The sequence below is a fragment of the Cucumis melo genome, chromosome 2, assembly GCF_025177605.1.
Source record: "Cucumis melo cultivar AY chromosome 2, USDA_Cmelo_AY_1.0, whole genome shotgun sequence".
NCBI classification, from domain to species: Eukaryota; Viridiplantae; Streptophyta; class Magnoliopsida; order Cucurbitales; family Cucurbitaceae; genus Cucumis; species Cucumis melo.
Window position 1 is genome coordinate 6,147,593 of NC_066858.1, and position 24,505 is coordinate 6,172,097.

The 24,505-nt window shown below is 32.1% G+C and overlaps 3 protein-coding genes and 1 long non-coding RNA gene across 4 annotated transcripts; all 4 read left to right on the top strand.

Moving 5' to 3' along the window:
- Nucleotides 1-11,813: 11,813 nt before the first annotated feature.
- LOC107991090 (serine/threonine-protein phosphatase 7 long form homolog) lies at nucleotides 11,814-14,185 on the top strand. The gene is made up of 5 exons (XM_017045399.2): nucleotides 11,814-11,946; nucleotides 12,250-12,745; nucleotides 12,832-12,919; nucleotides 13,008-13,399; nucleotides 13,480-14,185. The coding sequence occupies exons 2-4, from the start codon at nucleotides 12,378-12,380 to the stop codon at nucleotides 13,389-13,391; spliced, it is 840 nt and encodes a 279-aa protein (XP_016900888.1). The 5' UTR covers nucleotides 11,814-11,946; nucleotides 12,250-12,377; the 3' UTR covers nucleotides 13,392-13,399; nucleotides 13,480-14,185.
- A 713-nt stretch (nucleotides 14,186-14,898) lies between these two features.
- On the top strand, nucleotides 14,899-18,332 carry LOC103492020 (protein TRAUCO). The gene is made up of 2 exons (XM_008452186.3): nucleotides 14,899-16,160; nucleotides 17,816-18,332. The coding sequence occupies exons 1-2, from the start codon at nucleotides 15,137-15,139 to the stop codon at nucleotides 18,091-18,093; spliced, it is 1,302 nt and encodes a 433-aa protein (XP_008450408.1). The 5' UTR covers nucleotides 14,899-15,136; the 3' UTR covers nucleotides 18,094-18,332.
- A 1,235-nt stretch (nucleotides 18,333-19,567) lies between these two features.
- Nucleotides 19,568-20,517, top strand: LOC127148150 (uncharacterized). Its single transcript, XR_007818905.1, has 2 exons — nucleotides 19,568-19,974; nucleotides 20,278-20,517. It is a non-coding gene; the product is annotated as an uncharacterized LOC127148150 (long non-coding RNA).
- A 52-nt stretch (nucleotides 20,518-20,569) lies between these two features.
- Nucleotides 20,570-22,828, top strand: LOC127148172 (uncharacterized). Its single transcript, XM_051081195.1, has 3 exons — nucleotides 20,570-21,226; nucleotides 21,454-21,566; nucleotides 22,403-22,828. The coding sequence occupies exons 1-3, from the start codon at nucleotides 20,611-20,613 to the stop codon at nucleotides 22,826-22,828; spliced, it is 1,155 nt and encodes a 384-aa protein (XP_050937152.1). The 5' UTR covers nucleotides 20,570-20,610.
- Nucleotides 22,829-24,505: the final 1,677 nt, after the last annotated feature.

Here is a 24,505-nt window from a genome sequence, read left to right on the forward strand (position 1 = left end):
ACAAATTTATCTATGTACGCATATATTATGTATGCATATACATACGTAATGTATATTCTTTATGTATGTTTGTATGCAAATTATATTTTATTGATTTTTATAAGAGATTATTTGTGAACTGTTAATGTATGTGATGTATGTACGTTCGTATTATATATATGTACGTAATATATATATATATATATATATATATATATATATATATATATATATATATATATATATATATATTATATACGCGTATACTCAAAATCTCGATGACGAGTTCGATCGTAATGGATCGAGAAATAATGTTAAAAATAGTTTTTTTTGGGGAAAAAGACCTCCAAAATTGATTAAGAAAAAAAAAATTAATATGTTTTTCTCTAATATTTTAAATTTAAAGTTGATAATTAATATTTTGTTAATTAATATTTCAAATTTTTTTTTGTGTCAAAGAGTGATAGTATGCTAAATAGCAATTGTTTTTGTGCCTAAAAAGGCAGTTAAGGTCAAAAAATAAAGTAAATATTTCAATTATAATAAAGTGACAATTATTTTATATCAATCAACAGTATTGAATTTATATATTTAAGTTATCAGAATAGTTGATTATCCACCCTAGAAGAGATTTCTAAGTCGGGTTTTCTCAAGCTATTAGGATCTCAGTCTTTAATAGTCACCCTTGTTTTAACAATTACGGTGCAGTAAGTTAACATTGGGGTGAAATTTTGTGAGATTGATGAAGATCATTGAAGTAATCAATACTAAAAAGAAATAATGTTGTAGTCATCATAGGATAGACGACTGAGATTGTTTGAAGAACAAAAAAAGAAAGTCTTAATTCTTCAAGCAGCAGAAGTCGAAAAAAATTAATCAGAATTGTGAGATTTGGCATTTCTCCAATACCACGATAAGATTAAAGGGAGAGAGGAAGAAATTGATATGCATAAGAAAATTCTGGCTTCTCATTATTTAATATTGATTACAATCTTCATACAAATAGAAAAACTTTAATAATACAATCTTCATACAAATAGAAAAACTCTAATAATACACACACCCACATTGAATTATTATTAAGAAAATATTATTCTAAAATATGAGCATGAACATACTATGAGCCAAAATATATGAGAAGACTTATGAGAAATGTACGTTAAATGGATTATCTGAACAGCATTGAATTTTATTTTTTATATGTTTTTCATTTACTTTTATATTATAATTCAATTTATAAGATATAAAACTACATCATGAAAATTAAATACTTATCATTTTACATAACACTTTTTGAGTTAAAGTATGTTTAAAATAATTTTAAAGAATAAAATTACAATGAATTTTCACATCATGCAACTAATCTTAATGTCATCTAGTATATTAAAAGGTCACAATGTTTGAAAAACATTTTTTTGATTATTTTAACTATGTAATTTTTAATAAATTACAAATATGTCATTACCATTCATTTGAAACATACAACATTGCAAAAATACAATTTAATTTACTTTGTAATGGTACCAATGAATAAACTTTGTATATTATCTCAAAAAATAAAAAGAAAACGAAAAAGAAAATCATGATTCCAACATATAATTAATAGCCTTAAACTTGAACCTGTTCAAATAATGAGTTAAAAACTTACATCGTCACAATTATCTAAAAAATGGTTACAATTTTTATGATTGAATAAATTGTTCCATAATAACTATAATTTAAAGTTGTGTAGTTATTGACTTTGAAATATGACATTTATTTGTTAAAATTCTAATGTATGAAACATAACTCATCTCGTCTTTGTCCACTTTCCGTCACGTTTCCACTGTCGTCTACCACTAAGCATCGCAGTCGGTTCGCATCTGTCACGTCGGTCGATTTCCGTGAACCGCTAGCCAATCATCTGCATCAGTCGAGATGCGTCCTTGCATAAGTCGAGCTGCACACGCGTCTTAACCGAGCCCAAGCCACGAGCACGCGCCAGCTAATAAAAGCCCTTCTAAATTGCAAGTTGCCAGCCAATCCATGCTCATTCTGAATTGCTTTCTACCTTCAACCCAAGCAGCGATTTTTCCTTCTAGCCAAGCCGCCCACCTAATTTTGTCCTTTTCCACCTATTTTTGGTAAGTATTTAATGGGTTTTGAATAATGGCCAACAATATTAATATTTTGACCTTAAATAATTTAATTTTGGATTAAATTGGGTTATTTTTTTTTTATCATGAAGGCTCGGTTAGCTCTAATTGGAAAAACTGAGAATTTTGATTTTTCTCCAATCAGTGTTGAATTGGAATTCAACCTCACTTTGGGTAAGTTGAATTAATAGATTTTTTTTTTGTCTTTAGGCAACTGTTAATTAAGTTATTTAGCTTAGTATTTTCCCTTACTGTTCAGGACTTGATTGTTTGGGAAAGCTTGGCTATTGTTGTTAGAAATAATTTGGTTACGCTAATCTCTAGGTAAGAAATTCTTCTACTAGACCCTTGTACTGAAGTAAGAGTTTCAATGTGATATTCTTATTATAAATTGACGTAGTAAAAATGCACAATGTATTAATGTTGATGATGACTGATAGTTATGACTGAGTTATATTGATAATGATGATTGATGATGTTAATGTTAATGCATGAAATATTAATCTCATGATTAAAAATGCTATGATTGATAATGATGATTGATGATGTTAATGTTAATGCATGAAATATTAATCTCATGATTAAAAATGCTATGATTAATATTCATGTTATGATGTTATGTTATGCTACATGCTATGGATAGGGTGTTCAGTTAATTTTATCTATCAGAGTCGTACCCACATGGGTGTCCCTTGGGATCACCTTTTTATGACTGTGTAGTCCGACGGGATCATCAATCCAATATGAGATGATATGTATATGAGTGACTCAACGGGGTGACTCACAGCTCTATTGTCTTAGTGTTCTTTCAAGTTCATTAAAGACCAGTTTTGTCCTAGGTGTTCCCTTGGGTTCACCAAAGACCAGAGATGTTCCTACGGAATCACAGATTGTGCGTGTTCGAGAACGCGCCAGTTTAGGGTTACTACTTTATAGGACTCTAATAGAAAGTTAACAGACAACTAGTAATAGGTCCCTTACTGAGTATATTTTTATACTCACTCTTTAAATGTTTAATTTTTTCAGGTAAAGGTAGAGGAAAGCTGACGAATGACAAGAACTGACCGTGACATGCTATAGGAAAACATTTTGCTTCCGTCGTTATGTTATCAGTTTTGATTTCAGTATTTTTATACATTTTCATCAGGACTCTTTTAAAACTAGATAAGGCTCGAGCTAGGATTTTATTTTAGAGATTTATTTCTACATACATTAGTTTATTTATAATTTTAATGAGTACTTGAGGTTTTGATTATGAAAATTTGTTCTATTTTCCATTTTTGTTTTAAGAAAGTTTTTTTTTTAATTTTTATTTATTTTCCTTTAAGTAGTAATGACCTCAGCTTAGTATAAAGAGTTTGGTTGTTACATGTTTTTAGTTTTGAGGATTGAAAATGAGTGTCATGTTTAGGACATCTATTTGCTTTTTTGATGATTTCATAAACGATGTTGTGAACTTTTAAATTTGTTTGAAATAAGGCCGCAAGACAGTTTTTCTTATTTTTTGATGTTTACTTGATTTTAAACAGGTTTTTATGAACTTTTATGTTTATATGAAGTTACTTAGTATTAAAGTAATGACCTTAGCTTAATTTGAAAAGTTGGGTCATTACATACTTAGTTGACCTATATCAAGCATCTCTAGAGAAGAAAAAAGAGAAAATGTAGAAGCCAAATGTGCCTATCAAGATAACGATATATTCGATCCATCCAACATGAGTAATTTGGATGTGGAAAATTTATTTGAAACGCTTGAAGAGAAAATCGACACAATTGGTGAAACAACAAGTGTTTCTTTTGACTTTGAAAATATCTATAATAATATTGTTATTTTGTTAACTTTCTTCATATTTTGTTTTTATTAATATACAAGTATGTTTTACTTATTGTAATTATTTCCTTTTAAATGAAAAAATATGAATCATTTTCATATATTGGGTGATTAAAAAATGAACAAGGAAGATTTATATCTGGCAGACACTGTAACCACACACATAATACTTACAAATAAAATATATTTTTCCAAATTGACAATGCTGAAAGCAAAAGTCAATACTGGTAGAGTTGATGCCCTAAATCTCGTGGTCTTGTAGTTTGTAATTGTATATATTATACAAACTTCAATAAACTAACATCCAAGGTTATCTTCTGTAACCTAAACATGTATGTGGAGACATACAAGTGGATCATGTTTAAGTGATAATCTAAATGGTCTGTAGTAAATGGATAAGACCGGATACCTTATCCTAGTGACACTACGAATACGGTCTGCTTTGTAGTTGTTACAATTGTTCTAAAGTACTACAAATGATTTGATCCTAATCATTCATGTCGAGACATTAGAGTGTGGGTATTCTATATAAAGAGTTTGTATAATACCGAACCATGAAATGAATAGTCTCTCTTATTAACATAATTACTAGTTGAGACTACATTTCACCCGGATAACCATAGGTGACTTGACCTGAATCCTGAGTGAGTTATGAACTCCTGCATATGAAGGTGGTCTTTTGATTTGCATGGATGAGAGTGACCTATGTCGCCGACTCAATATGCCTACCATTTTGGGGATTGGTCTAATTGAGGAGCTGAGAACACAACTATACAAGAAGGAATTCACTCCTTCTCTGTAGATAGAGTAAGTAGAGAAATTCCTCTCTTAAGGCTGATTCCAAGACTTAAATAATGTACAATGTAGCACCACACCCTCTCTTGGTCTAAGAGAAGTTCAGTTATAGTAGGACTATAATTATTGTTCATTAAAGGAATTGGTGGTACTTAAGGAGTTAGATGTAATTACAGGGTCAAAACGATAATTTTTGGCCTAGTTGTACTTACGAGCAATTGTGAAGGGTCGTTGCATTGTTGATTGGTTATATCTAATGGACACAAAAATATATTTACAATAAGAAGAGTGCAACTATTAGTCTTTAGTGGAATGACTAATAGTTAATAAATATATATTAATTTAATTAAAGAGTTTAATTAATTAATCTCATTTCATTGGAGCTTCAATCTGATAGGTCCATATGGTCCCTTGTTAGCTCAATAAGGATAAATGAGAATCAAATTTATTTTTGTTTAATTTGAATTGTTCAAATTGATTATAGGGAATAAATTGTATATGGTACAATTAATATAATGTATTTGATACATTATTGTAGCCACCTAATTTCATCCTACATTTATTTTTATTCTTTAAAATATATAGTATTTGTAATTTTGGCTAATATTTCATTTATATTTTTTTTAAAAGGGTAAAATCTTTTGTAATAATATAAAATCTTATGTTTTTTAAACCTTTTATTAAAAGGAAAATAAAATCATTAATGAGAATATCTATTATTTACAAAAAAAAAAAAAATCAAATCAATTTTGACTTATTTTTATCACTCTAGGAAAAAAAATAAATTTATTTATTTATACAAAATCTTTTTTTGATTTATTATATTAGGAAAAAAAATATATAAATTTATTTTGAACAAAATCTTTCAATATCACATTTTTAATATTTTAGAAAAAAGAAATTTAATAAAATCACATAATATCTATTTTGATTTTATACTTATTAAAATTTTCTAATTTGTGGTGCACCCGAGTCTATAAATAGGGACCTTTGGTCATTTGTAAAAGGGAGAAAGAATTGTCTTTAGAGAATCTTTATGGGAGAAAAAAAATGGTTTTAGAGAAAATCTCTACTAAAATAGTGTTTAGCTCGAGAATCCCTGTGAAATTTTTTTAAAGAAACATATTCCTCTCCAAAAAGGTGGGTTTTTACCGCTTTATTGTTTTTATTTTTATCTTCATATTGTTTTTTTTTTTACCCTAAATCTAATTTCATAACGAAGGAAAAACTTAGTTGGAAGTTGCAATAGATAGAATTTACTCCCAATGATCCACACTTCATACAAAAGTAATTTTCTTCGGGATTGATTTCTTATTTTTATTCTTCTCTTTTTTAAATGTAGAGAGAAAGAAAAAAATGTATAATAATTTTTTTTATGTTTTTGCCAATTTTTTAACATTATTTTATAAAAAAAAGTTCTTTAACCTTTTTTCTTCTCTCTCGCAAATAGATTGAAAGTAAAGAGAAATAAGAATGAATCTATTATTATCATTTATCTATTCAATTTTTTTTTCTTTTTTGTTATTTATTTTTTTAGTTTTTCTTTTATTTATTTATAATTTTCCTTTTTTTTCTTTCTTCTTATTCGATTATTCATTTATTTCTTTCTTTTTTTTCTCTCATCTTTCCTTATTTGTTTTTTTATTTTCTTTTAACTCATTTTTATTACCATTCTAATAATTATTATATTTTGACTTCAAATCCATATATGCATGCATTGATATCTTATGTTATTTGCCTCATTTATTGTGTGGTATGTCTATTTAGTTTATGGTGCATTATTTATGTTTGACCATCATTAAAAATTTCTTAAAGTTTTTAAAATATTTTTTAACCTTAATTACATGTAATTTTGAAATCTATTTTAAAATTTTTTCTCTTTAAACCATTTAGAATTTTTTTGCTTTAAAATTGTTTTTTTTAAACTCAAAATTAAATATATATTTCATAAGGTTTCCTAATATACTTTTTTTTATAATAACCCATGTCGATTTCGCTAAAAACAATCCTATGATGTAATCTAGAAATTTCTGGGAGTCTGTTATTTCTAGATTCTTGAGGTGAGGGATCAATATCTTTGGGAGTTCGAGATTTGATCCCAATAAAAAATAAATTTAATCAATGTTTTAAAAAAAAACTTTATTCGGAGACTAACCTATGATAAAATTTGAAAAATTGTAATAATTTCTCATTCTCTTAAAGTGATGAATTTTTCCTCAATATAGTCTAATTAATGGATGTATCCCAGTTATTTTATGGGAACATTGCTCCAAATATTGGAGCGGTGAGCAATGAACTAAGACATAATTTTTTTTAAAAAAAAATGAATTTTACTCGAGACATAAAATTTGGCCATCGTTTTTCTAAACGGGTGTTACAGGGTGCTAACACCTTCCTCGTACACAAATGATTCCTAAACTCAGCTCTAATTTTTTTGTAGACCAGTTTTATTTTATTTAAAATGATTCACTTTATTTCGGTGTCCAATCACACCGTGAAAAAGATTGGTGGGGTTTCCTTTTTTTTTCGCTTTTAAAATTAAACCCTTTTTAAGGACGTCGGCTGCTCTGTGTTGTCTCGGGTACGTGACGACAATTATAATATAAAGTTTTTATGAGAAAAGTTAATATTTGAATATGATTCAAATAATAATAATAATATGAATAAGATTCATAAATAAACCATAGGTTAAAATTAATATGAATTCGATTCATATTAGAACTATAGATCATATGAGAGATCTAAACCAGTGGTTATATTATATCATATATAATATAAAGTTTATATTATATGAGATATAATATAGATTAAATTTATAGTGATTTTATTTTATTTTAATTAATATAGTTTTTTTTAAAAAAATAAATAGAATAACTTCCCCTCTATATCAAGGAGTTATTCTACGTGGGAAAGAGGAAGGAAGTTCCATATTAATCGTTAAGATTTTTTCTTAAAAAGAAAGAGGAAGATTCATTAAAAACTCTCTATTTTTCTTTTAATTAATCGATCTTTCCACGTTCCAAAAGAGAGTGAATTCTCTCAAATTTCCCTCACCAAAATTACATAAGCCCACAACTCTGATTCTTTACCTAGAGAATAACAAGGAAGACTTCGTGGTGCTCTTGAAAGCTTGGAAGAAGTTTTTTAAGGTTTTACAGAGGTTAGTTTCTTTACACATTTTCCTCCATAGAAGCATGCTTAGGCTTTTTGTTTTTCTTTGAATTTATTGGTTTTACAAATTGAATTTCACTTGCACGACGTTCATACGCTTCCGCTTTGGGAATTTCATCCCTTCAAATACAGTTATAGGTTCTGCAAACTTGATTAAAAGGTTTTGAAAAAGCAAATATTATTTTGCCTAGAGGAATAAAATTCATAATTGATAGTGCATTATTCTTTAGTAAATAAAAAAGAAATCTACTTATCAGTTTTAAAGATATATATTACAATGACTATCATATTGAGACTGATAGAAAGAATGGAATAGAATATCTTTATATTATATCACAGTTGATAATGAATTGTCATGCGTGCTTATTATCAAGTCTAAATTTTGCATTTGCAAAATTACTTGCTCAAATAATTAAATTAAGAGCACAATTTCGTGATTATACAATTAAAAAAATTCGACTTGATAATGCTGGTGAATTTACATCCTAAACATTTAATGATTATTATATGTCTATTGGGATAAGTGTTTAACATTTTATAGCTCATGTTCATACATAAAATGGTTTAGCAGAATCATTTATAAAACATTTGCAATTAATTACTAGACCCTTGCTTAATAGAGCTAAGCTCCTTACATCTGTATGAGGATATGCTATTTTGCATGTTGCGTCACTTTTGCGTATTAGGTCAGTAGCTTATCACAAGTACTCACCATTACAATTAACATATGACCATGATCCAAATATTTCTCATTTGAGAATTTTGGGATGTACAATATATCTTCCAATTGCTCCACCACAACGTACTAAGATGGGTCCTTAAAGGAGGCTAGGAATATATTTGGATTTGATTCCCCGTCAAATATTAAATATCTTGAACCCCTGACGGGTGATGTGTTTACTGCACGATTTGTTGATTGTCATTTTAATGAGACAAATTTTCCATTATTAGGGGGAGGAATTAAGAAGTTGGAAAAAGAAATTTCATGGAATGTATCATTATTGTATTATTTAGATCCTAGTATAGATTAATATGAACTTGAAGTTGAGAAAATAATTCATTTGCAAAACATAGCAAATCAGTTACCATATGCATTTGTAGATGCAAAGAAAGTAACTAAATCACATATAGCAGTTGCAAATGTCCCATTAAAGATTGATATCCCTACATATATTGTCATTAATGAATCTGAAACACGCCAAAAGTGTGGTAGACCAGTAATTTCCAAAGATAAAAATCCTCAAAAAAGGAATCAAGCAAATATCTCGATGAAAGATGTGGATGTTCTAGAAGAAATCCAAAATTTGACTTATATAGTAGAAATATCGAAGAAGATAAAATAACGGAGGATAATAATGAGATCTCGATAAATTATGTTATGACAGGAAAAAGATGGTACCGAACTAATGTAGTTGTTGACAACATTTTTGCATAAAATGTTGCTCTTGATATTATATCCGAAAATGAGGATTCTGAACCAAAATCTGTCGAAGAATGTCGATAAAGAAAAGATTGGTCTTTGTAAAAAGAAGCAATTGAGCCAGAATTAAACTCGCTTTCAAAACATCACGTTTTTGGACCAGTAGTCCAAGTACTAGAAGGTTTCAAACATATGAGATATAAATGGATACTTGTGAGAAAAGGAAACGAAAATATTGAGATAGTAAGATATAAAGAAAGATTAGTTGCACAAGGTTTTTCACAAGAACCTGGTATTGATTATGAGGCAACATATTCTCTAATGGTAGATGCAATCACATTAAGATTTTTAATTGGTCTAACTGGGTATGAAAATCTAGACATGCATCTTATGGATGTAGTCACATCATATTTATATGGATCTCTTGATAATGATATTTATATGAAAGTCCTATAAGGATTTAAGATACTTGAATCATATAAATCAAGCTCCTAGGAACTATATTCAATAAATTTATAGAGATAATATAGATTGAAATAATCAAGACGAATGTGGTATAATTGGCTGAGTGAATATTTGTTGAAAAAATGATATCAAAATAATCCAATATGTCCATGTGTTTTTATAAAGAAATTACCGTTAGGATTTGCTATTATAATTATATATGTTAATGATTTAAATATAATTGAAACTCCTAAAGAACTTTCAAAGACAATAGAATATCTTAAGAAAGAATTTGAAATGAAAGATCGTGGAAGAACAAAATTTTGCCTTGATTTGCAAAATGAGTATTTAGCAGATGAGATATTTATTTAGCAATCAACTTATACAAAAAAAAAAGTTTTGAAAAGATTTTATATGGAAAAAGCACATCCATTGAACATCCCAATGCAAGATCGTTCACTAGATGTGGAAAAAGATATATTTTGGCCTAATGTAGAACTCATATATTTTGGCCTAATGTAGAACTCCTTGGTCCAGAAGTATCATATCAAACTGTGTCTAGCTTTGTATCTTGCTAATAATACAATACCCTATATTACATTTTCAATAAATTTTTTAGCTAGACACAGTTCCTCTCTAACAAAAAGGCATTTGAATGGAATTAAACATATACTTCGTTATCTCCGATGAGCAATTAATATGAGATTATTTTATACAAATAAATCAAATTTTAACTTAGTTAGTTTTGCAGATTTTGGATATTTATCTAATCCACACAAAGCTAGATCGCAAACAGGTTATCTATTCACATGTGGAGGAACTGTTATTTTTTAGCAATCAGTGAAACAAACAATCACAGTCACCTCTTCAAATCATGCCAAAATTCTTGCAATTCATGAGGTTAGTCGAGAATGTATATGGTTATGATTGATGACTCAACACATTTGGGAATCATGTGGTTTGTCTTCTAGTAAACTTCTTCCAACAATACTATGCGAAGACAATACGATATGTATAACTCAAATAAAAGGAAGTTATATTAAAAATGATAGAACAAAGCACATTTCACCGAAACTTTTCTATACTTATGATCTTGAAGAAAATGGCAATATCATAGTACAACAAATTTGTTCAAAGGATAATTTGTCAGACTTATTTACAAAATCACTACCTACTGCAACCTTTGAAAAATTGGTGCGATCTCAAGTGATGCATGTTACCATGAGAGGGAGTAGATTTTATTTTATTAACTATATATGAAATATGTATTCTTTTTCTTTTACTATGGTTTTTTTTATTGGTTTTTCCTAGTAAGGTTTTAACGAGATCTATCAAATACTCGATCTTAGTAGTCATGTAATCCACCTCATGCTTGCCAAATTGTCGGCTTCCGGTAGAGTTGTAAGATCTAAATAAGTAAGAGAAAGTGAAGAGATTTGAGATTTCCAAATTTCTTAATTATTTTAAGATTTTTTAATTTTCTTAATTTTTCAAAATTTTTATTTTTATATTATATTTTTATTATTTTAATATTATATTTTATCTATATCCTGTTTGGGTTGGGACAAATTATCAAAATAATGCTCTTTTTCAAATATATTACCAAAATAATGTTGTTTTCAAATTATTACCAAAATGTTGTTTTTTTTTATTTTTTTAATAGGGCGACTCCCCTTGTATATTTTAAAAACAAATTTCACATAGGGCGAGTCTTAAGACTCACCCTCATTATTAAAAAAAAAATAGAAAAGAGGGTGAGTCTTAAAGACTCGCCCTCATGCATTTAAAAAAAAAGGGCGAGTTTTCAAGACTCGCCTTCGTGATTTAAAAAAAAAAAAAGAGAAAACTCGCCCTTATACAACCCGTGATCGCTCGCCAGAAGAAGGATGGTCACGCCAGAAAAAGGAGGAAAAGAAGGAGGAAAAGGAGGGGTGGAGATGGATGGTGGAAGAAAAACGGACGGTGTAGATGATTTCCCTACCAATTTAAATTGGCCATTTTTCTTCTTCTTCTTCACATATCCTCCATTCTTCTTCTCCTTCACGAAAAATTTCTCCCCTCTTCTTCTCCTCTCAACCTCCTCTCGGGTGTTGTAAAAAAGAATTGATCTTATCACATATCCTCCATTCTTCTTCTCCTTCACAAATATATTTCCTCTTCCATAAATCTAGGTATGAAATTTATTTGTAAATGTAACTTTTATTTGAATATGTTATTGTATTATATTATCAGATTTTATGTTATTGTCGAATTTATTTAATATGTATGTTTAGTTTACCAAAATCATTAACTTGGTATTTTTATCCCCTAAAACAAAAGCAAGCATTAATCAAATACGGTGCCACATAGGCTAAAATTAAATAAATTAGGATAACCCTTCTATGCTATTATTTTTAATTCATTTTAAAATGCATTTAGTTATGTAGAAATCAAATATTGATGGTATAAAAGTTAAGTGCACAATTACGTTGCAGGATGTGGAAGTTTTGGTGGGATTACCGGCTGATGGCGAGCTCGTTATCGGTCAGATGCATGTTTGCCAAGAGTTACTTGGTGTGATCCCACCTCCTGAACAAATTAGGGGGCAGAGATTGAGTTTAACATGGTTGGGGCAGAGTTTCATGAATTGCCTAACGATGCCGATGGGGAAACTATCACACGTTATGCACGGGCATATATTTTACAGTTGATGGGTGGGAGTATTTTTGCAGATAAATCAACCCGTTATGTGCACCTAATGTTCCTACCATTCTTAGCTAATCTGCACCACACGGGGCGATATTCTTGGGGTGGAGCCTGTTTGGCATGGTTGTATAGACAATTATGCAAGACATCCAAACAAGGTGTTCGTGAAATAGCTGGGCCACTAATATTGTTACAAATATGGGCTTGGGAACGATTCCCAATAGTGGCTCCGCAACTCCTACATGTCAATCCTAATCAATTACACAGTCGAGCTTATGGTTCAAAGTATGCTATTTCAATTTAATTTAGATTAACAGTAACTTTTTATACGTAGTTCAATTAAAATCTAAAATATTAGTTCAACAATACAGATGGAGAGATCAATTTTGTGTGACAATATCGGCTACACATGTAGTCTCTCAGTATAGGTACATGTTTGATCTTCTTCAACCTAGTCAGGTACGTCATGCTGAACTTCAATTTGAAGTTCCATTTTTTTTAAGTTCTCAGTATAGGTACGTTATTTGTTTCATACAATTTGTTTCAGATTGTCTGGGAGCCATACAAAACTGTCATAGATAGCTTGCCACATTTTTGTACAAACGGTCACGACATATGGCGGACGATTAGTTCTCTCATATGTTTCTACATTGGTGAGTGGCATCATCCTGATAGAGTACTTAGACAGTTCGGTATTCAACAAGCTGTTCCACGTGACTGTAATACTAAACCACTGTTGCACAACATTAACTTGAGGACTGCTGATTGGTCAGATAAAGTTGCTCATTTAGTGATGCGATGGCATAATTGCAGAAGGTTTACTGCTATAGGACCTCCAATTGAGCAGTTTGATATGGATGTAACTCAAGAATACATCCATTGTGCAAAAACATTAGCAAGCTCTATATCACCCAACTGGGAGTTGCTATGAGTCATCTGGTATACATTTAAAAATTGTATAGTTGTTTTTAGTGAAAATTTATTTTCAATGATTTCTAATTCATTTTAATATTTTACAGAGATCGAACAATATTAGACTTCAGAATGTTGCAGATGATCCACAACAGGTTCTAAATATATGCAACGATAACGAGCAGTACATGGAGAACATCCACTATATGTACGATGTCCCTATTGTACCTGCTCCAGTTCAGAGGAGACGTCCTCTAGTGCAAGAGCCCGATCAATTGGAAGAAGTTGACCAACACGGGGAAGAAGTGCCTCCCATGACACAGACACAGACACAAAGCCAACATAATTACGTTAGTCCAGTAATGATGATGCCAACATTTGGAACGACATATTATGATTCAAGAGTCGGTCAATCGTCAGACTTTGGAAGAGGATATTACAATTCAGAGGCAGGTCAATCATCAACGGACTTTGGGCAACAATACTATGATTTAGGGAGCGATCCATCGTCTTCATACATGCATGGTCACGGGCGTGGTCGTGGAGAACATAATGAATATTTGCACTATGAAGTGCCTGCAGCGGTACCCAAGCAATCAGATGAGCAACAGCAACAAGAGAATGCAGCAGTACCTGAGCAATCAGATGAGCAACAACAACAAAAGAATCAAGAGGAAATACAACAACAAAGAGTTCAAAGTCGACGACGACAACCAGCTAGAAATCGTCGACGTCCAGGTTGTGGAACACATTGATTTTTTTTTCTTTGAATGAAAATTGTTAAATTATTGTATTAAACATTTTGATTCATATTTAATTATTTTACAATCAAAAGCACCTACTACAAATTTACGGCCTCCAATTAATAGACAAATATATTTTGATTTTTTGTATGGTGAAGAGATGCATGCAGAGTATACCAAATCATCTAAGTTTATAATACGAAATCCAAAACGAGCCAAAAAAGAATTAGAAATTTTCAAGGTTTTGATTAAATCCTAATTCTTCAAGGTTTTCATTCACATATTGAACGACAAATATATATTTTTCTATTGAATATATAGATATATATAGGATTCAATTAATAATGATTTATAATTTTGACTTAATTGGATGAGCTAAATAATAGACACAACCCACTTGTTGAATGGCAAAATAAAAGTGTTATTTATTCATTACAATGTTCCAAATATTAATTCCAACATACATACATCAGTTCCAAATTTTTTACATTTTTTTAACTATACAAGGGCGAGTCTTGTGCAATTTTTTTTTAAATATACTCGCCCTTGTATATTTTTTTGAAGACTCGCTCTATGTGAATTTTTTTTTAAAATATACAAGGGCGAGTTCTCGCCCTATTAAAAAAATTAAAAAAAAACAACATTTTGGTAATAAGTTTGCAAACAACGGTATTTTGGTAATAAGTTTGCAAAATAACATTATTTTTGTTAATGATCCGTTTGGGTTGTGCCTTGTTTTTACGATAGTAGTATAATTTTAAGAATCTTTTTGAATTTTTGCTAGAGAGGGAGACTTCAAAAGTGGGAACCCACAAAGAGTGAGTTCTTTCTCTGCCCTATCTATCGAGGCTTCCGAGTCTAATTTCAATTCCCTTCTCCATCCGACCCTTTCATAGTTCTTCCAAATTTACCCCAAATTTCTCAAGCTTTCTGTTTACAGAAACGTATGTAAACGGACCCTCAATCTCCTCCTTCCTCGCTGCTCCCCGATTTTCGAACCCTATACCACCTCATCATTCTCATGGATTCCCTCCGTTCTACTTACAAAGACGAAGACGATGAAGAAGATGAGTCCGTTCGCCCTTCTGAGATCGACCCTCCTGAGCTTGCTGATCCACCAATGGATGCCAATGTCAGCGGCTCCTCAACTGACCCCCAGGACGGTACCAGACAAGACCCACCTGATGCCTCTGAAGAAATCTCCGAAGAGGAACCCGCCTCTGATGACACCGAGAAATCAGCTAAATTGGCGAAGTCACCTGGGAATGACGACGATGATGAAGACCCACCTTTGAAGAAGCAGAAGCAATTATCTTCGCTTAACCAACCGGTGGAGGAGGACAAATCGCCTTTACCCGGATCCGATTCTGCTAAAAACGATGGTTCCGCCGGTGGCAATGCTGCTCCGGTGGCCACGGCTTTGAATCCGAAGAAATCGAAGAAGAAGAACAATAATGTTTGGGTTACGAAGTCGACCCGGAAAGGGAAAAAGAAGAACAAAGCTAATAACAATAACAATGCTCCAACTGAGGACCCTGTGTTGATCACTCCAGTTCCGAGGTTCCCTGATAAAGGGGATGACAATAACGATATGCAAATATGTTTGTCAAAGGTTTACAAAGCGGAGAAAGTTGAATTGAGTGATGATAGAATGAGTGCTGGTAGTACAAAAGGGTACAGAATGGTGAGAGCCACTAGAGGGGTGGAGGAAGGGGCGTGGTATTTTGAAATCAAGGTGGTGAGCTTGGGGGAGACCGGGCATACTCGACTTGGATGGTCGACGGATAAAGGGGACTTGCAGGCTCCGGTCGGGTACGACGGTAACAGTTTTGGGTATAGAGATATTGATGGAAGTAAAGTGCATAAGGCTTTAAGAGAGAAATATGGAGAGGAGGGATATAAGGAAGGTGATGTTATCGGTTTCTATATCAATTTGCCTGATGGGGCTCTGTATGCGCCCAAGCCACCTCATTTTGTTTGGTATAAGGGACAGAGGTATATTTGTGCTCCTGAAGGGAAAGAGGAGCCGCCTAAAGTAGTTCCTGGTATGTTAGATTGCTTTACTAAATGTTGACAATTTATGCATTCTATGTTCATTTTAGTTTGAAGTGAAATAATTTAGGTTCTGCTATATGTTCTATCATTTATGCAAGCTCTATGGAATACGATGCAGAGGTTCTGCTATATGTTCTATCATTTATGCATGCTCTGTGGAATACATTGAAACTGCATCTTGATTGTTATGTTAATAGTTCATTTACTCTTGTACTTTTGATATGCTATGCTTTTTTTTCCTCAATTTTTAATTGATTGTCAGAGTTAGTTAGGCAAAAATGTTTCGGTTCCTAATGTTTACAATGCCTTTAACATTTCCTAGTGTTAGCCAGTTCTGCTGGGCTATGAAACAATTGATGAGAGGAAACAAAATTTTCACCCATGAGGCTAGATCTCACTGGCTTGCAAGCAGGGCTCAGTATCTTAGCAAATTTGTGCAGTTGGTCTAGGATGAAAATATAGTTTTTATTGTTATTGTTTTATTTGAAGCTTGCTAATATAGGCTTTAGTGACATTCATTTTAAACTAAGGCTCCTCTAGGGTTATATGTCGCATATGCTTGTGTTTCTTGATACTAACATAGTTGGGAGAGCCAACATGAGCTGAGCTCAACTGACATCTATATGGTCCCGAGGACAAGAAGTCCCGGGTTCAAATCCCCCTACCCTCATGTTGTACTTAAAAGAACTTTTCTTAAAAAAAAAAAAAAAACAAAAAGACAGTTGGGAGAATTCTTAATGAGTTTGTGGTGGTGGTGGTGGTGGGGACAAAGAAAAGTGACTTATAAAAATAGAATGCCCAGATCAATAAGTTAAAACTCAAGATATTGTACTAAATACAAGGTGCATGCTGTTACCACCTTATTTGGATACATCGAATGCCTGCAATTGGTTGTATTTGCAAGTGATAAAACTGAAGCGGCAATTCACTTATTCCAAGATGAATAAACTCCAAAGTGTATCAGGCAGGGCACACACATAAATGTCCCTGGTAGAGTAGTACATTATCAACGGACAGGGAGAAATCACCCTCTCGTCCCGACTTTGTTTGCCGAAATCAGGCTTGAGGTTAGGATCGCCCTGTTGACCGTCTATAATGTGCTGTCTTAAGGTTGGACTTGTCAACTGTGCCATTTGGGAAGTAATTCCCCCTATCACCACCGGTATATTCGCATGCAAGACAAGTGTATATGGGGTTGGGAGAGGAGTTACCTCATTAACAGTAGTGCAATTAAATCATAGAAGTGAAGGACTGTGAGGGGGCTGTTTGGTCAAGAGGGTGTAGTGGGGTTAGCCCATTTGGTTATTTTGTCAGTAGTGAAATGAATGAAGTTGCTTTGCTTTTACTTGAATTCAGTTGAGTGCTGATTTGTTTTAACTTCATCCCAATTCAGTGAGTTTGGACCCTGTCTGTTTCTTGGGTAACATCTATTTTTGTTTAATAACCAATCATTTTCCACATTATGAGGCAACTGTCTTGTTGGTTATGTAGTGATTGATTGAGAATCGGCGACTAGAGAAAAATGCCCCTGAAATCTGTTGTGTTTTTCATTCTCTTTTCTGTTTTATGTTTACCTGGTCAAATCTTGATTGAAATATCATCTCCTTTATGAAGTTGCGTGATGTATCCACCATTCGTTATGCAGGAAGCGAAATTTCTTTCTTCAAAAACGGAGTATGCCAAGGGGTTGCTTTTACGGATCTAAATGGAGGCCGCTATTATCCTGCAGCCTCCATGTACACTCTCCCTAATCAACCAAATTGTGTTGTCAAGTTCAACTTTGGCCCCGATTTTGAATGCTTTCCAGAGGACTTACAAGGTCGTCCTTTGCCACAACCCATGATCGAAGTACCTTACCACGGATTCGACAACCAAGTTGAAAACGGAGTTTCAAGTGAGAAAAACACAGTAGTCACGAAGTAGTACCATTTTTTCAACCACACCAACCACTTTTTGAACTACATGACTTGATTATATTATATTTTTTTTTCAAATGTATTGTTAGTTCATGGGCATTAGGACTGATAGATGGAAGATGAGCGGTGTAAATTTTTCTAGTTACCATCAGGTGAAGAGAGCAATTTCTTTGAGAGATGTGTAGAGATAGACAGTGCATAACCCCAACATTATTTATATAATTTGCTTCTTTTTCCAGCCTTCAACTTTCCATTGGTTAGTTGATTGGATAGTTAATAATTCATTTCATTTTGTTCCCAAACAGTCAACATAGCAGATAATAACTTCTTGGACAGTTAAAAAGGCTGTTTGATAGAAAATTTCAGAAGAGAAACTCGAAACCAAGTTGACTATATTTCTTATTTTGAGTTTGATAGAGGATTTAAATATAAAATTTAGTTGTAGTTATTGAATAGTAGTCGACAATAAACCAATAGGGATATAGCTGATGAGTTCGTTGGTAATTATTGTACGAGAAGTTAATCTATCAATTGAGTTAAATTGATTATGCAGTTGAGTTGGAATGTTTGTGTTTGGAGTTTTGAGTTGAATTGAGTTGAGTATCTTATTTTTTTTGGTATTTTTAAATTTCAACTATACAAATATTTTCCTAAAATTTTCTAACATGAAGAATGCTTAATTTTTTCCCACTCTTCAAACATCACAAATTTCGACTTTTTATTTAATTTTAATAACGCGAGTACAATCTCTAATATTTGATCATTTAATTATCTTTCTCAAAAAAAGTAAATTTTAATCCTTAAGCTTGATGATCTCTCTAGATAGATGATTGTCTTTTAGATTTGATGATCTTTTTAAGAGGATCAACCTTTGAGTTGATCATCTTTTTTTAGTATCAGCCTTTTGGACTTGTTGATCATTTTGTATGATTGGTTTTTAGACAGGTTGATCGTTTTGATTCGAACTTTGACTTCTTTTTATCAATTTGGATCTGTTTCTAGCTTGATTAATCGCTTGGATTGAGTATGATTGACATTTGGCCTGTTGAATTTTCTTGGATTAGTTGAGATCGACTTTTGATTTGTTAGTTTGCTTTGATCATCCTCTGACTTGTTGATCAGTTTATTGATTGACTTAGATCGGCCTTTGGCTTGTTAATCGGCTTGGATGGGCCTCTAGTTTGTGAATCGACCTCTTGCTTGTTGATTTAATTACATAGGTTTTTATCTTGTTGATCCTCTTATTCTATGTGTTTGAATGCATACATTTGGTGTACGGAAGCTCAACACACGAAATGTATGGAAGTATAACATATGAATATTCTTGGAATTGAAGTCTTAGAAGAATGTTTATATCTGCAAAAAAAAAAAAAAAAAAAACTTATTTTAATTTTCAAGTGTGGTCAGTTTTAGGAGTTAGAGAGTATTTTGGTTGTTAGTAGAAATTTTTCTCTAGGCACCATCTGAGTAAAAAATTAGAGTTTTTGTAATGTATAACAGATTTGGTATAAAATATTAAGGATATGGCAATTTATGAAACAATTTGCAAATATAGCAAATTGATGATTTTTTTAAAATATATTCCAATATTACCCTTGTTTTAAAAACAATCCTGGCGCGAATTTCTCCTCCTCCATTCGTCTGCGTGATTTTCTCCCTCTCCAATATATTCTCCACGATTTTCTCACTTCTTCCGCCTTACCATTCTCAAGAACGCCTTCTTCCGCACGACGCCTTCTTCCGCACGACGCCTTGTTCCGCCTTCAACGACGCCTTCGTTCGCCTCCAACGACGCCTTCTTCCGCCTCCAACCAGTCGTCATCTTCGGTCTCCAACCAGTCGTCATCTTCAGTCTCCAACCACAACTTCTTCCGCCTCCAACCATCTGGTATGTAGTCTTTCATTTTAGTTTCGTTAAATCATCTGGTATGTAGTCTTTCATTTTAGTTTCGTTAAATCTTTAGATTCTTTCTTTTTAGTATTTTATTTTTTCTGTTTGTAATCTTGGATATGAATTCATCTTCTTGCAGAATTACATGTCTATCATTTTCATTTATTAATGATAGTGATAGACTTGTATCCTAGTGTATCACTGATAGAAGTCTATCACTAATACGCTATGATACAAGTCTATCACTGATAGACACTTTGTCTTCTAGCACTAATACACTATTTTTTGCACATTCTGCAGTAATTTGGAATTATGATTAAACTTCCCATAGTAGTGTTTCACAGTGGACAGTGGGATGATACAAATAGTTACTTGAATTACAAGACTACAGGTGTATTGGTTGATGAGATGATGTCTTTTGAAAATTTTGTGAGTTTGATATTAAGAGAAGTTCTATTTGATGCATCTCCTTCTTCAATACAACTGTCAATTTTATTGGATTATGGTATCACTAATATTCAAACTGTGGTTCAAATTCAAGAAGATAAAGATGTTACTTGGTTTCTAAGTTTAGTTAAAGGACAAATTACAAGACATCCATTAGTTGCCCATGCTATTGCTCATGTCCCTGATATGGATTTAGAATGGTCTAGTGTTGTTGACAGTGGGATGGATAATTTGTGTTCTTTGCTGCCTTCTTCTTCCATTGATGACGATTTTCAAATTCTTACGGATATTCATGTTAGTAGCTTGTCTTCTACATTTGATTTGAAAGAAAAGGATATGTTTGCTAGCAAGGAATTACTATCAAAGTCATTTTACTACATTGCTATAAAGAACAACTTTGAGTTCAAGACTGTGAGATCAAATTCTAAATCTATTGAGTTTAAGTGCTCCCAAGATAATTGTCCATGGTATGTTCGTGCATCTCGTTACAAGGGTGGGGAATTATGGCGGCTAAGGAAGTATATTGCTAATCACAATTGCTCCATAAATGTTATTCAAACTACTCATAAACAAGCATCTTCATCACTGATTAGTGATTGTATTGGAAAAGACTTTAGTTCTTTTGATCGTTCAACTCCAAATGATATTATGATTCACATGCGTACTAAACTTGGTGTAAATGTTAGCTACTATAAAGCGTGGAGGGCAAAGGAACTTGTTATGAATTCTTTGAATGGTGAAGCAAAAGAATCTTATGCCTTGATTCCAAACTTTTTCATGAAACTAAAAGAAATTAACCCAGGTATGTTTTTATTCTTACAATTTATATATCATCAATCAAGCTTTTAATGATATGGTCTATCACTGACAAGTTCTATCAGTGATAGGCCTTATAGTAAATGAGCATATCATTAGACGACTGGTGTTATGGTGGTTTACTATAGGGTCTATCAGTGATAAACCATATCAGTGACAGACCTATAGTAAAACTGATACAGAGGGACATTTTAATAATATTTTTTATTTCAGGTTCATTCACTGCTTATGAAACTGATACAGAGGGACATTTTAAGTACTGTTTTATGGCTATTGGAGCATGCATTGAAGGATGGAAATATTGTAGGCCAATATATCAGTTGACGGTACATTTTTGAAATCTAAATATGGTGGAACTCTTTTGACAGCCTCAACAATTGATGGTAATAATCAAATTTTCCCATTGGCCTTTAGTATTGTAGATTCTGAAAATGATGCATCCTGGAGATGGTTTTTTGAGAATATAAAGAATAGTTTAGGGGATCGGGAAGATTTAGTTGTAATATCTGATCGACATTTAAGTATCCCAAAAAGTGTTCATAATGTTTTTCCAAATGCTGAATATTGCGTTTGTTTGCAACACCTTCTAAAAAGTTTGAAGTTGATATATAAGGACCCTATAATTGATAAGCTCTTCTTTAGATGTGGAAAAGCATATACAGTTGTTGATTTTGAGACTAATATGAGATGGATGGAGTCTATGTATCCTAGTATACGAGACTATCTTAGTAAGGTTAGTTTTGAAAAGTGGGCTCGAGCATATTGTACAAGGAAAAGATATCAAATGATGACTACAAACATTTCAGAAAGCTTAAATGCAGTTCTAAAAGAATCTAGAGATTTGCCCGTTGCAGCATTACTCGATTCTATCAGACAAATACTTCAAAATTGGTTTTATGATCGAAGAAAAGTTGCATGTTGTATGAGAACTGTTTTAACTAGTTGGGCTGAGGGAGAATTACGAATTCAACATCAAAACTCAAGAAGCTTCACAGTAAGTTTTTGTGTTTCAATGTTTATTTATTTAGTTAAAGGGTAATGTAACAAGACCTATCAATGATAGTCTCTATCGCTGATAGATTCTTATCAGTGATTGTTTATATCAGCGATAGATTCTATCAGGGATAAACCATATATGTTGACTAAGTTTTTTTTTCTTCAGGTTAATGCTATTAATGATGTTGAATTTCAAGTGATTGATGGAAGAAAACAATTTATTGTACGGTTAGATTGCAAATCATGTACCTGTCGCGTTTGGGATCTTGATGAAATTCCATGTGCCCACGCTCTTGCTGTTCTTCGTGGGCGTAATATGAATACTTACTCTTTTGTTTCCAAGTATTTTTTGTCAAGTACTTTGATTTCAACTTATACTGGATCAGTTCGTCCGGTTGGGAACCATGCCAATTGGAAATCTATTGGGTTTGAGAATAACATACTACCTCCAACTTTCAAGCGTCGAGCAGGACGACCGCGAAAACAAAGAATATTATCAATTGGCGAGAAGAAAAGTCACTCAAGATGCAGCCATTGTCATCGTGCTGGTCACAATCGTAGAAATTGCAAATTTCCACCATTTTTACAGTGACGTGATATTATGTTTTCTATAATAAACTTTTAGCTTTAGCATATAGAGCATTTATTTTGTGTGTGTAGTAAATACTTTCTATTTGTTTGATTCAAACCGTTCAATAATAATCTACCTTTTTCTCAAGACTATAAAAGTAAAAGTGACTTTATTGTAAAGTCTATCACACATAGTTTCTATCAACAATAGATTTTGTAAAGTAATAATATGAAGTAATCCACTATAAAGTCTATCATAGATAGTTTCTATCAAGGATAGACTTTATTGTGTAGTCATCACCAATGATAGGAACCAATGTACAACTGAAGGAACTAGAAGGGATTTAGTTGATGAAAGGAATGGTTCAATAAATACTAATCTCAATGCAAACAAAGACAGACAAAAAACTTTTTCTTGATTAATATGGTAAAATCAACTAACAGCATATGAAGGTCCCATGTGAACTCTGTCACAAACATCCACAAAACAACTATTGCACTACAATATCTATCTACTAAATATTAAGAGATTTGCAATGTGAAGTCTACCATAAATATCAACAAAACTACTGCACTACAATATCCATCTACTTATAATTGAGAGATTTGCAAATCAAAACTAGGTGCTAGATCCCTTATTCTAGGAGAATATCTTGTTGGTTTTGGAGAATCATTCTTCTTTCCTCTTACATTCTTTTGTTCTTTCACATTCTCCAACACTTTCTTTGATGGTTTAGGTTGTCTCTTCGGCCTAGCTTTTTCAATATTCGTCGCTATTTCCATAATTTTCACTTTTGCCTTTTCTTGAACAACCTGAAAATATATAATATTGAATTAGAGTTTATCTACATATATACATTAAGTCTATCATAAAACACAAAATGTGATTATTATAATACCTTCACTTTGTTTGATGTGTCATGCACCATTTTTGACTTATTTTCACGATGATTATCATCTTCCTCGGTTTCCTCATTATCTTCAATCTTTTGCAGATATTAATATTAGTATTGCAATGAAAAGAATTATAGAAATTGTCAATATCCTATCATTGATAGACTTTTGAATCAGAATTGAAATTTCAGAATAGTCTATCACTAATAGACTTAAATCATAGAAAGAATAGTCTATCATTGATACAATTCTACCATTGATAGACTTTTCACACACAAACATAATAGTCTTGGAAAAAATAAAAGTAAAAGAACTATTAGTAATTTTACCTCTTTCTCTTTATCAACATCAGCATCAATCATTTCTAAACTTATTGGTGGAGGAGGATTCTTTTCCAAGGGCTCTTGAGATTGTTTTTCACTTTCACATTTGTGCGAAAGTCTTTGATTTACCACTTCTGTCAGTGAAAGTAACAAACGAACAATCTCCTCTTGTCCCTTCTTCAAGCACTCAAAATCTTCTTTGTGCTATTTTTTTAAATCTTGAATATCTTCATGTAAAGAAGATATTCTTTCTGCCACATTGCTTTCCTTCATAGCACATGCTTCTTCATCCAATTTATCATTTTCTAATTCCAAAAAATATCTGAAGTACTCAGATTTCATTTCTTCTTCTGATGCAACAATGGGGACCACAGATAGCTAAAAAACAAAATATATAATCAGTGTTAAACAAGAAAGAAACTATCACTGATATGGATCTATAACTGATAAGGATCTATCACTGATATGGATCTATCACTGAT

What these genes read in the sequence shown, in the direction of transcription:
- LOC107991090 (XM_017045399.2), top strand. Translation starts at nt 12,378, where the DNA reads ATGGTTGGGGCAGAGTTTCATGAATTGCCTAACGATGCCGATGGGGAA. An exon ending in AGTCGAGCTTATGGTTCAAA is followed by an intron (nt 12,746 to 12,831) that starts GTATGCTATTTC and finishes TCAACAATACAG; the next exon opens with ATGGAGAGATCAATTTTGTG. An exon ending in ATCTTCTTCAACCTAGTCAG is followed by an intron (nt 12,920 to 13,007) that starts GTACGTCATGCT and finishes AATTTGTTTCAG; the next exon opens with ATTGTCTGGGAGCCATACAA.
- LOC103492020 (XM_008452186.3), top strand. Translation starts at nt 15,137, where the DNA reads ATGGATTCCCTCCGTTCTACTTACAAAGACGAAGACGATGAAGAAGAT. An exon ending in GCCGCCTAAAGTAGTTCCTG is followed by an intron (nt 16,161 to 17,815) that starts GTATGTTAGATT and finishes TTCGTTATGCAG; the next exon opens with GAAGCGAAATTTCTTTCTTC.
- LOC127148172 (XM_051081195.1), top strand. Translation starts at nt 20,611, where the DNA reads ATGGATTTAGAATGGTCTAGTGTTGTTGACAGTGGGATGGATAATTTG. An exon ending in ACTAAAAGAAATTAACCCAG is followed by an intron (nt 21,227 to 21,453) that starts GTATGTTTTTAT and finishes TTTTTATTTCAG; the next exon opens with GTTCATTCACTGCTTATGAA. An exon ending in GGCCAATATATCAGTTGACG is followed by an intron (nt 21,567 to 22,402) that starts GTACATTTTTGA and finishes TTTTTTCTTCAG; the next exon opens with GTTAATGCTATTAATGATGT.